Here is a 16,830-nt window from a genome sequence, read left to right as displayed (position 1 = left end):
TTATTTATGGTTCTTCTTATGGTATTCATACGTATTTTTAAGCCCTTTTAAAATAATTTTTGGAAAAGAATAAGAAAATATTTTTCTTTCGTTTTCAGCAGCAATCTTACTTATGGTGTCTGTCCTAATGAAATTTTCGCATTATTGCCTTTTTTCTTCAGATTTTTTCATGAATGGCATTAGTTTTCATGCAAAATAATCTTATTTTGAAAATCATTAATCACTTTGTTAAAGTCTAGCTGTCTTAAATTAAATATCCTTTAATATGCCCATTCATGTTGAATTTTCAAAAATAATTTTTCCTTTTTCTATTATATTTTTGTTTAAAAATCTATTAAATCTTTTTTGTTATAGACAAGAAGAGAAGAAAATCTTGGATCGGATAATGGGGCCCAAAGTTTATGATTCAAGAATTCGACCCTCGGGTCTCAATGGAACAGGTAGATACAAGTTTTTTTTTGTGTGTGAGTGTGTGTGACAGTAATATAATGTCTATTTGGAATAGATTAAATAAAATACGAGCCAAGAATGGTCTTAATGAACGGGTAGTGTTTGACAAAAAAATATCCTGCGACTTTAAAACCACCTAATCTATTGTATAAAGTAGTAAGTTTTTTGTCTGAAACTTAAGATCTCACTTCGAACCGTTTATATTATATTTTTTAGGTAAGACCATTATATTTTTAGATTTAGTCAAGGAAAGGTTTTAAGCTATTTTTAAAGCCCCTGTTTGCCTCCTAAAATATGCTTACAATTCAACGTTTAATTAGGCCTAAAATTTTTGTAACATGTTGTAAAATGTTGTTTTCATTAATTGAGCTATTTTATATAAGTGCAGTTGATACACATACAGTAGATAAGTAGCTACGCATAAGAACACTGCTATAGACTAAAATGATTTATTTTTTATGGTAATATTGATTATTTATTCTAAAAAGGTATCTAGCACAATAATACATACACACAAACACACATACACACACACACACACACACACACACACACAATACATAGATACAGGAAAAACAACAGGAAAGATTAAATAAAAGTGTCCACACATTTCAGCTCTCAACAGACATAAATTTTATAGCAAAGCTATTTAGTCAGGCGTAAGATAATAGTTTGTCACAAAAGAGTTATCATACAAACATAAATAAAAGAATATTTTTTTGTTTTAATTTAAACAAGTTGTTTTTGCTAAAATCTGTTTTGCAATGCACAAGTTAAGATTGATTTAAATATGCATCGATTTTTGTGAATTTAGCTAATTATGTGAATTTTAAACCCTTTTTAATAGAAAATAACTTTTTTAGAGTTCTTTTTGAAAATACCTAATAAATGTAATTATTTGTTTGGGACAAAATACTTTAAATATTCCTTATTCTCAAGAATATAATTTTTTTTTCAAAAATACTTTTATCGAAACGACTTCATAGGAAGATTTCCTAATTAGCATTAAAATATTTTGAGGTTTCTTGATTGGGCTACAATTTTTCTTGATTTATTTCAAAGGTAATTTGTAATTATCAAAGTAAATCGATTATGAAATAGTGGGAAGGTAAAAATACCGCATGTAAAAGAAGAATAATTAATCCTAATATGATTATTAGGGTGGGCCCATTTCACCCTTTTTTTAGATTTTACTGTTATCATAAGTTGTGGAAGTCATATATATGTATGATAATACCCATTCAAGTTTCAAAAGTGACTTGGCTCTTATGGCTGCCGGCGCGCGGGGGTTATAAATAGTACCCACCCCCTTATAAAACCAAAAATTGAAATTCCTTCAAACACAGGCATGTTGCATATCAAAATGACCGCATTGAAATGCTGATTACGAATCTGAAATTTGTTTTGAAAAATATTGCTCCTAGTTCGAATAAGATCTCATTAAGTACCTAAAAACAGCTGATTTAGTCAAAATTGTTCATTTTAGTAGGTTATTTGAAAATCATATCAGACTGAATCAATATTTTTCAAAACGATTTTCAGATCTGTAATCAGCATTTCAATGCGGTCATTTTGATATGCAACATGCCTGTGTTTGAAGGAATTTCAATTTTTGGTTTTATAAGGGGGCGGGCACATTTTCAACCCCCCGCGCGCCCGTTGTTTTTTGATTAAAAAACCTCTTTCGAGTTTTACAGTGTTTTATATTGGCCCAGTAACCCTTGCCAATGTCTACTAATGTGAAATTCCAAAATCGACCCACCCTAATGATTATTGTGTAAAGTGAACAGTAACCAAAATTGTTCTCATACAATATATTATGCATATAAAAAACATTTCCTATTAATTAAAGTAGACGCGTAGATGGAGAAAATACCCGTAAAATCAATATTTTTCGCGCGTTTGCATATTCTGCGAGATCCCTGTGCATCTTTTCGTGTATTTGATGCTCCTGATATGCGAACTTTTTTAGCTCTTTGGCCATTCCATTAAAGTTGATATATGATTAATTATTTTGACTTGACACGTTATCAAAATATAAAAAGGTGAATGTCTTCTTTAACAAATAGTCATAACCAATGGACCGATTGGCTTTCTTTTCAAAGAAGATATTTACATTAAAGGTTCTTCATCTGTTTTCAGGAAGGATAGCTCATCCTCCCAAAAATAAAGACCCTGGTAAACTTTTAGCTATTACAATTTCGTCTATCTTATTTTACTTTTTTGAAGCTGAAAAATAGGTTTTAAGTCTTATTTTTAAATTTTATGGGCTACGGACGAAGCAAATAGGTTTTCTTCTAAAGAAGAGTAAAAGTTATATTTTCCAAAGAAATAATTTCCATGACAAAACAACTTTTCCAAACTATGCCACTCTCAAAACATTATCATATTATTTTTCTAGACTCTGCAACGAAGGTTGATGTAAACATATTTGTGAGAAGTTTTTCCAAAATAGATGATGTCAAAATGGTAAGTGAATTAAGGATAACATGAAAAATATTATTACATTACGTTATTTCTTTTTACAGTTGGGGAGTTGAATCCAATTTTATAGAAGAAGAAATATAATCTATGATAACGGTTTTGACCCTCTAAAAAACGTAATCTACCATTCCACTTTCCCCTCTCTTGGTGATGATATCATCAACACCGATATGATTTATGTAATCTACCATTCCAATTGTGCCTCTCTTGGTGATCTATGATTATGGTTTTGATCCTCTAAAAAACGTAATCTACCATTCCACTTTCCCCTCTCTTGGTGATCTATGATTATGGTTTTGACCCTCTAAAAAACGTAATCTACCATTCCACTTTCCCCTCTCTTGGCGATGATATCATCAATGCCGATACTATTTTTGAAATGTACCATTCCACTTTCAAGAGAGGCGAAACTGGAATGGTGGTTTACACTTTTAAATTATGTTAATCGTAGGAATTTATAAAATACTATTTATAATTTTTAAAAAATTATGTAAAATGAAAATAATAACAAGAATATACCATTACTATTATGTCAATTTAAATAAGGAAATCAATGTTTATGAATACGCTGATATGTAAACACAAATGTACCATTCCAGTTTCGTCTCTATTGAAAGTGGAATTGTACATTTTAAAAGCGTATCGGCGTTGATGATATCATCACATTTTTTAGATGGTCAAAACCGTTATCATAGATATATTTCTGCTTCTATAAAAATGGATTCAACTTCCCAACTGTTTTACTTTAAAAAGCAAGATACCATACTTTTATCGAAAATATGTTTTATAGCTAACATGTTTTCAAAATGTTTAAACGGTAATTAAGGAAGTGAGAGAAAATTGGCAAACATATTATTAGTAATAATTTTTTTTTTAAATTATCTTTTTTAGGAATACAGTTTTCAAATCACAATGAGGCAGCAATGGAATGATAATAGACTCAGATATGTTGATATTCTTGAACAACAGCCAATGATGAAAGGTTAGTCAAATTTGTATAACATTGATTGCGGCATTTTTGGGTAATTTGGACTAAAAATGCACAGAAAAAAAAATAGTTTCATTATTTTAAATTTTTTGACACTCTTTATTTATAATGTCATTTTTAGCATTAATAGTATTTTATTTGCAAACTTGTATAACGGCATTTCGCAAGCAAGCCAGGATCACTTTTATTTAAAACATTAAAATATTATGCTTAAATGCTTCTCGGTTAGACCGGATGAGATGTAATACTGTTCTGTATTTCATATAGAATTATTGACCATTATTATCAGTGATTATGGATGCTACGCTCGCTTTGAACATCTTTATTAATTATGTTTGTCACTGCCAATAATTGTAACAAAGCTTAACTGATTCTTTTTGGGAGAAAAAGCTTAGAAATATTAGATATATTATGCCTAGACCTGAAGCTTTAAAAATAGTTTTGCTTAAAAAAAAGACAAAAACAATACATGATTTTAATTTGAGGTAATCTTTTTGGGGTAATTCAAGATTTATCTTTTTAGAGTTTTATATTGTATTTTACAAATCTGTTAAATGCCTTCTCTTTAAAGTTATAACTGCTAACATGCCAAGCAACTTACTTTAAAGTAAGGTTTATTGGATATGCCTTAGCCTATCAACAGGCAATATATAAAAAATGTAAAGAAAACCTGTAAATCTCTACATTTTATAAACTCTAATGTACAAAAATAAGAAATGCACTTTCCTAACAAACAAATCCACAACACAAACAACAAACAGTCGTGGAATTTAAATTTCAATGTTCCAAGTTGATAAAAACTTATAGTCTGACCTAAGAGAAGATACTATTGCAAAATTCATATCTTTGGTTGTAAACCCTTGGCTAAACAACCCATGTCCTAATTTCAAGTTTAACAATCGCTCTACCATTGCACCGTAAAAAAAACTATTAAAAGACACAATATAAAAATAAATAATTGAATTTCTTATTACCCTATTTACGATAAACATGGTTTGAGAGTTTTTTTTTCAAATTAGCTTTGTCTGTCTGTCTTACTGTCAGTCTGTCGGTTGGTTTCTTTGTTTTGCTGTTAAAAGCTGTATGAAATCCCCCAACTGTCGTATCAACATTAATCTTCTTTCTTTCCAAATATCACAAAACAAATTTATAATAATTTTTCTACAAAACTTCATATATCATGGGATATCATATTTTCTTGGTTGTAAATGTTTTTTCAGCAAAACAAATGATTAAAAATGTAATTTTGCACACTATTTTTTTTTTATTAAGATCATGATCACATTAGAAATTTGAAAATCTGGTGTATCAAGCGCGTCACCAAAAAAATACTCTCCTCCTGGCATATTCTAAAGTTCTGCTCTTTTTAACCATTTGACACATCCTAATTTTAGATTAGTTTTGACTTGATATTGTTATCAAAAGTTTTTTTTTATTATTATTGTAATATCCCCCTCGAAATATTGGAGGGTAAAAATTTTATGGGAGTGGTCACCTCTTTACCATCCCCCCTCCTTAGATGTCCTTGGTATGCATTGAACTGAGCTGGATCTTTAAATCATTTTAGTGGTGAACCAGATAGGGGTGCGCCAAATTTCAGCCAATCACAGCGCACCCCGATCTAAATCAACATTAAAATGATTTAAAGATCCAACTCTGCTATTTTTGTGATATTATAATCTTTAAATAATATTATTGTCAAATATATTTGTTAATAAATCATTATCCGCAGGTACTTGATTTTTCCTTCACAGTAAACACTACATAAACTTCAAGTGCCAATTGGTTGAAGTAAATAAATGGACAATAAGTGCTGTTGGATAAAGTGATAAAAATCAGGGAGGGAGGAGACATCTAAATTACACCAAAGTTTTATCACTACTCTATCTTATTGGTTGGCTCAAAAACTTTTAATTAATTTTGATTGGTTGGTGGTCCTTCTTTTACCTTAAGATGATTATATTTTTTGTAATCATCATTTGTGATGTTCATCAATTTATAGGCCATTGTCCTATCCCTTAAGATCCCTGAAAATAGTTAGAACTTCAAGAGCACAAACTCTGACCATTCTATTTTTGATCTACTTTAATCTGTCAACACTCTATCCTATTAATGAAGCTGATTATAGTGCCTATTAAAAATGACGTAATACTGGCCTACCATTGGTCAATTAAAATGTATACTAGCCTGTTATTGATAATTTGGTCTGTATATTGGCCTATTATTGGTCATTTGAATTATAAGAAGTATTTTTTAATATGCACTATAAAGAGCTTTTTATTTATTTTCTGTGATATAAAAGAATAAGAATTGATGTTGTACGGAAGTGAATGAACAAGAGCTGGTGAATTGAATTTGTCTAATTTGTGTTCAATAAACAAGACAAATTATACAAGTTTTTCTTACAAACTAGGTACCCGGGTACCAGTAGCATAAGTCAGGGAGTCAGGGTTTGGTGAAGCAAATATTTACTAGAATTTTACACAAAATTTTAAATTATTTTCAGCCTTGAATATTACATGAAACGTCAGTAATTAGCTTGATAAATATAAGAATTTACACTGATATTAAAATCTCATTATGACTTTCGTCTTATTTTCTAACAAGATAATTCTAAAATAGATCCAATTGCTAAAATATTCTTTAAAATTACAATTTGCATAAGACTAAATATGATTTAATATTTTGTTTACTAGATTGTATTTTCTGGTTGTAAATTAGCTCTTAGGTAGTTCATATTGCTTTGTCATGCAGGGCATGGAAAATATATCTTAAGTGGCCACTATGCAATTTCTAACTTAAACCGAGTATACATTTTCTGTGTAAATAAATGCACAAACTGAAATTGATGATTCTTTTACTTTACATTATTATACTTGGCACTGACTTTAAAGTTAAGGTTAGAGAGGGATATACGTGATAATACTTCTTAATTAATCATGGGCTTAACCCTTAACGGTCAAGGGAAGGGGGGTTGAACGCCCCTCCCCACTCCGGCTTTTTCTATCTCATTTTCTGTGTGTGAAAGATAAGAGCCCAAACTGCTAGACTTTTTAAGTGTGAGTATAACACATAACTGAGAGTTAGAATTTTTTTAATATCTCCATCCTGGCGGGCACAGGATGTCAGCAAACCTGGTAGGGTCATCCAGGTAAAGAGCAAAAATATTTTTCTTGACTTAAACAAAGCATTTTATCTTACTAAAATACAAAAATATCCTCTAGTAGTACATCCTCATATTAAATACAGGTGTTCAAGTTAAAGATCCGCCGCCGTTTTCCCGCCGACCGCCGACTGTGGCAGCTGGCAGCTGCCAAGTACAGCTGCGGCCGCTGAAATTTATATTTTGATATTTCAAATATAAAATTTACATAAAGATAAACATTTTCTGCAAAAATATTTTTCTTCAAAATTAAAAAAATTACATTTGTTTGAAATTTTTAAGTAAAAAAGGACCTAAAAACAAAGGTTGTTATATAAAAGTGTGAAGGAAGCGAAAATTGACTTTGACTTACTCAAGGTCGGAAATTCATCATAACACAGGGGACTTGCACAAAAATGTTTAGGACTCTAGCTTTAATAGGAACTGAGATAATAGGGGGGGGGGGGCGTCGAACGCCCCCCCCCCCCCCCCCACGACCGATTAAGGTAAGGCAAGGGGCCCGACTGTTAGGGATTAAGGTCGAACTGGAGAGAAAACCTTCTGTAAAATAAAAATAAATCTTTTAGCTAACCAATTGTATTTTAAATCTTAATCTTTGATTTTTTATACTTTTATCATTCTTATGTTAATATCCCAGTTATTCTTTTATTAGTCCTATTTGAATTTCTATTCCTTTCATAGTTGTTTGTAAAAAAAATTTGATTTTTTTTCCAACTTTTTTTTATATACAATAAGCTGTATTTTTCAACCTCATATTTGAACTTAAAAATGTAAACGGGGGAATATATTGTTTATTAAATATAACACAAATTAAATGTTTTTAATTGTATCAAATACATTTTACTATGAGCTTTTTGTTACATTTTCATAACTTTCGACAAATATTATAGAATTATAGATATCTTCTTAATCTTAAATAATTCATCTCTAAGACTCAAGGGTCAAAGCTAAATCGTTTCCAAAAATATTGTCAATGTTATTGTCACCAATAATCAAATTAATATTGATAGTTAAAGAAATTTACAGTAAAGAAGTTTTACGCAAAATTTGCTTTTTATAGAAAATAGAAATCTTTAATAGTTATTTCTTTCATCGTATTATAAACCGCTTTCCGCGGATATAGAATGTACAATTATAAGATTAAAACCAGTTTTTTAGCCCCGAGGTGCCGAAGGCACAGGCTAAAAAAACTGATTTTAATCTTATGAATGTACATTTTTATATTCGTAGAAAGTGGTTTATAATACGATGCTAGACATAGTTTTTTCGTATGGATGAGAACCGGTTCCTATCCACCGGATTCGAATGATAACGAGAAAAAATATTAAGTTAAAGTTTATGTGTGTTTAGATTGATGATATTCCTCTTTTCATTGCCTGATTAAAAAACAAAGTTTCATTATGACAATGCATTTCACAAGTTGAATGTGCAATTATTTTTGCAAAAAAATAAATAAACATGGTAAGATTCTTGGTTAGAATCTTAACTTAGTCTGACCCTATTTCTCCTCTTTCAGATAAATAGCAATCAATAATAGAAAAATCAGGGAGAATGCCTTGTCCAAACCCTAGTAGAATTGACAATGGTCAAACAATCAAAAGTCTAATTATTTGCATTTTTTTTCTGTATTTGTAATTTAAAAATTTGTGTCTAATTTCATTCTCCTTTTCTGCCTGATATTCCCTATTATTTCAAAAACCAATATTTCAAACCTTTAACACTCTGATAGGGGAAAATAAACAGATCTAGGTCATTTGATTTTCATACATATAGTTTTTATACTTTTTAGTAGCAAGGCAACTCTATAAGCTACCACAGTAACCTACTTGCAAGCGTTCACTCAACGTTCACTCAATTGCTTGCTTCATGTGTTGATTTTTGTCCTTATGGGGGAACGGGATAGTTGGTGCACGTCCTTTTTATGAATAAATCGCTTGCTTAGCTATTTACATTTTAGCTTTTTTCTGAATATACAATAAGCAATCATCTGATGATCTGCTTTTATACATGAATTACAGATTACTGTTCTTTTTTTCATATAAACTACTTAAACACACATTGTATTTTAAAAAAATGTAACATTTTAAATTTTATAAGAATTTACGTAAATTCTTGAAGTAAATTGCATGATTGAATATATTTAAAACATCAAATAATTTATATCATGTTAAATATTTTATTTGGTGCAAATTTAAAATTTAATGTATTATTTTATGATTGTTAAACATGTTAATATCACGTCTTGTCAACCGCCAAAAAGCCAATAATTATCAGTTGTTTAAAGTATTTGGGAGATGTTTTTTCATATAAAGAATTGATTTTTTTCTATATTATTGCCTTCTCAATGGATAACGGCTGCCTAGCCTTGTAAATAAAATATTTGAAGAAGTCTGGTACATATATATTTAATGTATCAAAAATCATTCATGTTCTGTTATAAAATATTTATTTTGAAATATGCCAAATATTCAATATTTTTAACAATTAGGATGTTTAAAAGAGAAATAAATTAATGTTAGAAATAACTTACAAATACACATTGTCATTCAAATACATAAGAGGGCTTCATATTTTGATTCATTTGTCCTCATCGATATGTCCAATTTAAAAAGGCAGAATTATTTTTGGAAAAATATATCATTTTAAATTAATAGAAACAATCATTTTGATATCTTTGATTAAACACAAAGTTTTTATGGGATGCATCATATTATTTTATACAAATAAAATTATTTGTGTACAAGAAAACTAATTCAATACTATTCAAAGATTCAGTTTGTTTGTTTTGGTGCAGTAACAATTCATGGATTTTGGGATTGGAAAACATGTAAATAATTATATGTTAGTGACTATTAAACCTTTAATCCTGAGTATTTTGAGACAATTTAGACTGGATTTTTTGAAAATACTTTTTTTTATAAAAATTTTAGGGTATAGTCCCTTTCGTAACATCGCACCTTATGGGGCGATTCTTCGTATTTTTCACAGTAGCTTTTCTCCTATTTCTAGCCCCTGCGAGGGGCTCTAACCCTGCGGGACCAATTACCTAACCCTGTGGGGCAGTCACCTAAACCAATATAACCTAACCTAATGTTACGAAAAGGACTATTCCCAAATTTAAAAAATCTAGATAAAAAGTAAATTACGGGTTTTTTATTGTCTTATTGACAGAATTAGGAATATTCAATGAAAACTCAAAAGCCTCCATTCCCATTGTGTTAGGGCAAAAAGTTAGAAGTAATTTTGACATTGTAAGTTACGGAGTACCTTCGCTGAAAAAAAGTATTTTTTAGAGCCTTATATATTCTTTTCATAAAAAAATATAATTTTAGATCACTATTACTTTATTCGTGAACTTTTAACAATATATATATTACTTCTTTGTAAAAACTGCGGATAGATTCTATTATAGTAAAACTTAACATAGTCTAATTCAATTAAATTTATGCCGATTTAAGTGTTCATAAAAAAGATTCAAATAAGCCTAAAGAACATGTTTAATATTATTTATTTTAAATTATTCTTTAAGCAGACGCGTGCATAGACATTTGCCAGGACAATAGATTTAAAAGTTTGGCCAGGATTTTTAGCAGCTGAGTATTATTTTTTTTTTGGAGAAGTGGTAAGGGATAACGTAGGGGTATATTTTTTCGTCAATAAGGTGTTTAAATCATGGTATATTCCGTTTTTGAATAGTTGGTCTTATGGTAAGGGAAATTTCTAAGCTCAATCCGGACAAATGGACGGACAAATATATTTAATAATAATAAGACAAAACGAGTTATTTATTTATAACTATCTGAGGTTTCTTTTGTGATTTTTTTTATAAGTAATGTGATGCTTTTTTTGCAACAAGCAAAGTAAAAAGGGTAAACTTTTATCAGCTCTCAAAAGTTAGGCTTTTTCTAGAAGTTATTCTCATACTTATGGTAACAATAAGTAGCCTTTCTAACAATTGAGTATTCCTAAGAATATTATACTTACATTGATGTAGGAAATCTGTAATGTCAACGAAAATAGCAGGCAACTTCACTTGGATGATAGCTATTGAACCAAATTTGCCAAAAAAAAAACTATTTAAATTTCATGTTTAATTTTTCCTTTTAGATATATAACCGATTTAAATAATAAATTAATTATTGGTGACAAATGACTTTTTTTTATTTTCTAATGAAATAATGAATATATTGTAATATTGATAAAATAACAACAAAAGAACTTGACAGAGTTGATTTGTTGGTCTAACACATACATGTCTATTATTTCTTAGAACTTCTGCTTACGGTTTCCCTCTTGAATCTAACTTTCTATATCTTTCTTTCACAACATATAATTGCTTTACACGTAATCTCACATTTTCCTTTCTAATATGCCAAGCATCTTATCCATCCCTCCCCCCTCCCCCTCCTTACTCTGAATGGATTTAATAAAGAAGGATCTTTGGTCGAAAATGCTGAAAGATATCCTATAATATAAAGTACTAAGGTTTTTCTGATGCTTAATATCTCAGAAAATGATGGTCCGAATTGGTTATACTTTTCCGACAACCATATAAAAGACTTAGGTTGGTTTTAGGCTATTTATTTTCCTTACCCACCATTCCCTAGAAGCTAGGGGCAATGCAACAAGTACTAGTTATAGTGGAGTGAACAGCAAATCACCAGAGGTGTGTGAAACCTATTAGTGATAAAAAAAAAGCTGACCCAGTTTCAATTTATCTTATAGGGTATTTACAGCCCTCTCCACCTCCCTACTGCACGTCAATGCCTTAGAGTAACATTTGGGTTAGACAGCTTATTTGATTTTAATCAATCATTGTTTCAATTTTGAATATTCGTCGAAAAATGAAGGAACAGTAAATTTAAAGATTATCCATTAAATTCTTCTGTTTTTATAATATATTCTTTGGTAAGAGTTGAAATTGGTAAATTATAAAACGGCTCATATCAAAATTTAAGAAAATACCTGGTAATCTTTGTTGAAACTTGGCACACTTAGTTCCAAGTATTTTTGTACTGCTTTATGGGTTACAGAAATATATATGTCACATGTATGTATTTGCTAAAGGTTTATGCCCCCACTTTGAGTGAGTAGTTCGAATCCTAGACCGATCACATCTTTACAAAGGTTTGAAATTAAGAGTAAAACAAATCATAATAGGCTTGAAATATTTGTAATTAGGGTCGGTCCGTCCTTCCAACTCTATTATCAAGTCCTAATGTAAGTATGTCCATAAACATTACCCTGTATCGAGCAGCTTTTCAACATATTTACTTAAAATTTTCCTTGGACTCTTATTCATTTATATTCTGATTATTCAGTTCTGACCCTATACAAGTGTTAATGTCCGTTTGTCCTACCATTTCAGTGCTTCCCTTTTATGGATGTTGTCATCCTTGTTACAGTTCCATTTTCAGGAATAAGATGAATATTTTAAAACTTTTATTTGGTATTAAAGTAAAATTTGCTGATATAATATCGACTTATTATTTTTCAAATAGCATTTATTAACTTAAATTTATGTCAAATGTAATTTATGACTGAAATATTATCAACACTGCAATATCCTAATAACAATATGACTACATTCTTGCGGTCATATAATAACAACATCATATCTTAATAGGATAATGTCAATTGATATATAATACGCGGATATTGTGATAGGGAAATTTTTTATTGTTAATTTAGGTTTCTGCTATAGCCATCAGTTATTGGCAAATGCGTTCCTCCATGGTCAGTTGAAGGGATGGGGAAAGTCATAACTGGGGGAATGGAGGGTATCTTTATATTAGCCAGCTGGAAATGTCATTTTAGTAGAGTATGCGAAAATATCGATCATCATCATATAAGTAATTCTATATCAATTGTAATAGCAAATGTTTTCTTTCTGAAAGAAACTGAAAATCTTAAGATTTCTATAAAAAGTCTGTTCTTCAAAAGATTATTTTGATTGTTTTCATTATTGAAATCAATTGAAAAGAAATGAAAATCATCATTTCACAGAAATTAGAAAGAATAAAAAATTGATTTTTTATACATTTTTTATTTTTAGCTATATACAATAGATTTCAGAATATCAAAATTGATCTAAAAAGTTAACTTTACCAAGCGGTTTTTACAATGATATGCTGTTTGTACGTGGTAATTTTAAAAAAATTAGCACCAATTTTTTGATTAAATATTTCTGTATTAATTGTTATCTATTTACCCCGGGGGTAAATTTGGGGGGGGGGGGGGGTAAAAATAATTTACCCCTTTCAACATATTTCAGGGGGGGTAATTACCCCCCAACGCAAATTTTACCCCCCGGGGTAAAACATTTTGGGGGGTAAAAGCAAAGTACCTCCCCCCACCTTAAAAAAAAATTTTCCCCCTCCCCAAATAAAAAAGCTTGGATGCCCCTGATAGACATCTATGTAAAACTTCTTTTTATTGAAAATAACTAATGCAATTATAATCTTTTCATTCAATTTTTAAAAGAATTTTTTGTACCTTTCAGACTTATTTTCAGACTTTTCAATTCAAATGTAGAGTTCGATGAAAAAGAATTAGATTTGTATAATAGAAAAGAAAAGCAGGTCTTTATAGGGCCTATAAAAAAGGGGATAATTATAAAACTTATGGCTAGAGTGTCCGAATGGCGACATATTAGAATAGTCTAATATAAAGTTTCTAAAGATCCTCTTGAACATTAAAGTTTTTGTAAGAAGTATGATCCTTGGATGTCAAAACTTTGTGATAATATTTATATTTCATTTAAATTAACATTCAAGTTTATGAAAGAAATTAATTTGAAAAGAAAATGTGTCTGAAACTTTAAAATAACTTTTAGGTAAAAATGTTTTACGCATTAGAAATAAATCAGAAATAAATGCAGAATTAAAGTTTATCAAGAAATATTTTTGTTTTAGGAGTTTACTTTATATTTAAACAATAAGACAAAATAAGAAAAAAAATCTTTTTACCATAAAGACCATTTCACATTTCAAGATTTGTAAAACAGCATAAAGTGCCTCCAAGACTATGACGATACAATACAAAGTACCAATGATGTACTAGTATAAATTGTAATTGACCAATGGTAAAATTTAAATTGGCCTCTCATTGGTGACTTGTATTGTATCACGTCATTTTTGGCGGCACTTTACGCTGTTTCAAGATTTGTATTACCTTGGAGGGCTACAATATGAACAATTTAATCTAATATAATCTAGACTAAACCATTTTTATAACTATTAGTAGTACTGTGATACCTTACCTTTATATTTCTCACATTAAAAAAAAATCGAGATAGGGGAGGGTAAGATATGGTCTACTTGGCGCGCCTTGAAGGGTTATTGCCTAAATTGTAAATATACACAATGTAAAAATGTAAATTGTTAAGTAAACAAAGCACAATTTAGTCAAAATATCATATAAACTATAGTTAGGCAGATATATAGCTCTTCTATTATATAAAGACTATATATTCATATCTTTACCTGTATAAAAGGACATCACTTTATATGAAAATGACTTTCAGACCTGCAGTCCCTCTATCCAAGTACCTTTACAATTGACTTTGTTGATTATTGACAGGCTATACAATTGAAAAAGCAGTGCAATGATATCATTTCTAAACTATTTACTGTTAATAAAAGTACTTTATTTACTTTAAACCTGTGAAGTTTAAAGGGTTTGCCTAGTTATTATAAAATTGTTAAGGAATTAATTTTTCTCCCCATGCCCAACTGTCTACTACACAAATAGAAATGTTTATATTTTCATAAGGATTTACATCATACTTTGTCTAGTTAAGACATTTTATTCTATTTTCTTAACGGATAACCAAAGAAATATCCAACAAAGTTACAGACTTCATTATATAGTACTATCAGTTTTGCCCCTGGAAGCCTCAATTAAAGGGGGGGGGGGGAGGAAGTCGACCCTATTTAAGTTTTAAAAAGAAAAAGTAAAATTTTTGGGGGGTTAAGGGTCATCTTATATTGGGTGTGCGGAGACATCCTTCCACAAAATATTTGAAAACATTCTCTGGATCTATAACAATCTTTTTTGCCAAGGAGAATCATATCGGTCGAGCGGTTAGCGAGTTCCTTTGCTAATCAAAAAAGCTTACCTCTTTATATAACATCATAACTCATTGTTAAAATATTCGCTTACTAATCAATAAAAAACAACCTGAAGAAAATTATAATGCAATTTAAAGACATTCGTGTTTGTAAAACGAAACAAATATTTTGTTTACTAATTTACTTATTGTTTAAAATTGATAAAATTGTTAAAATTCCAAATATATTTAACACATGATACATCAAAATGATATATCCATTTCCTTTTTGTTTATCTACCTACCTACACTAAAAGCAAAAACATAACAGATGGTTTTTGCTAATTCTATTTATAAAAGTTACTTGTAGTAGATCATTTAGATTTTCTTAGAAAAACATAAAAGTTACTTTATGATTTTCATGAAATACCATATCTATTTCTTTCTTTTCAATTTTTAATAAATATATAATGTAAAAAATCGATTTATTAAGTCACAAAATCACCAAGTTTTTGGCGTATATAAAAGATTATTAGTAATTAACACTTTCAGTGAGTGCCATATTGTCAAGAAAGAGAAAAAAAAACATTTAAAGTACATATCCTTATAACCCTCAAAAAAAACTGTATATAAACAATACTCTGAAGTTTCTAAGAATAAATAGTACGTATGCCTGTCTATTAAGGCAGGAATTTTCTTAGATATGTAGAAAAATAAACTTTAATTTGATTTAATTCTGTATATATTCTGTAAATATTTTTATCTCATTCTGTATAAAACTAAAATCTAAATGAAAAATAAACACATTTGATAACGACCAACTTGACTTATAAGTGGTTAAAGTGCAATTAATGTGCAGGAGATGTGAGTTTTTGTTGGTGTACTATCATTCCCACAAAAGACTTGTTCTTTTCATTTAGAATAGTAAATTTAAAAGAATCATATTATAATATGTCATCAGAACCAAACAACTATTGAGAGACATTTAATACTTTGATTTGGAGAACATGTGATGAAAATTATTTAATCTGACTTTATGCCATTTTTAAAAATTAGGCATTTTGACATATTAGAGATATGACATTTATTTACATTATGACAAACATTAATTTTCTTACCAAACCCATATCTCTACCATCTAAAGGACATCAAAGTTACAGTCTTAAATTTTTATTTTAAAAGTTTTCATTTTTATCTCATAGATTTTTTAATGTGGCTTTGCTATATTTGGTTCATGGTTAAAATTCTAGCTGATTTTTAAATTGTAAATGGTTGATTTCCCTGCGGTTGATGGAGTTCTCCATTCCATGGAAACTTTACATAAGCTATTTTTAAATAAAATGAAAGATACTATAATTACACCGCTAATATTGTTTAAGCATTGAAAACTTTGATATTATGACATATGCTGATCAAGACTCATTCATATGATATTGTCGTGGAAAAGATTGGACACCTTTTTTGTTTACCTCTGTTGACACACTAATTGATGCACTTACAACTTTTATATTTATTTATGACAAAATATAGTTAAAAGAAAATTATTTGTATAGTAGTAAAAGAAAGTTATTATTAATTCAAATCATTACGTTTTAAGGTTAAATAAGGTTGCCTTAGACAATAATTTTTATTTTGTTTTAGTTACTTGAAAAGATTCAAGTACTTTGTAATAACCGATCCCCTTAGAGTTGCACT

At 29.4% G+C, this 16,830-nt stretch overlaps 1 protein-coding gene across 2 annotated transcripts in view; it reads left to right on the top strand.

Annotated features, from left to right (window-relative positions):
* Window positions 1–16,830, top strand: part of LOC145313480 (glutamate-gated chloride channel-like) — a 67,536-nt gene that overhangs the window by 15,505 nt on the left and 35,201 nt on the right. For both annotated transcript variants that reach the window (XM_080152914.1, XM_080152913.1), the window contains exons 3-5: window positions 355–440; window positions 2,852–2,919; window positions 3,826–3,916. In XM_080152914.1, the coding sequence (XP_080009040.1) occupies window positions 355–440; window positions 2,852–2,919; window positions 3,826–3,916 (245 nt within the window). The remainder of the gene's footprint in view (window positions 1–354; window positions 441–2,851; window positions 2,920–3,825; window positions 3,917–16,830) is intronic.

The sequence above is a fragment of the Acartia tonsa genome, chromosome 3 (assembly GCF_053477335.1).
Source record: "Acartia tonsa isolate MP-2025a chromosome 3, ASM5347733v1, whole genome shotgun sequence".
In the NCBI taxonomy this organism is placed as follows: domain Eukaryota; kingdom Metazoa; phylum Arthropoda; class Copepoda; order Calanoida; family Acartiidae; genus Acartia; species Acartia tonsa.
Note: the sequence above shows the minus strand (reverse complement) of the source record. Positions and strands in the feature narration are given on the sequence as shown.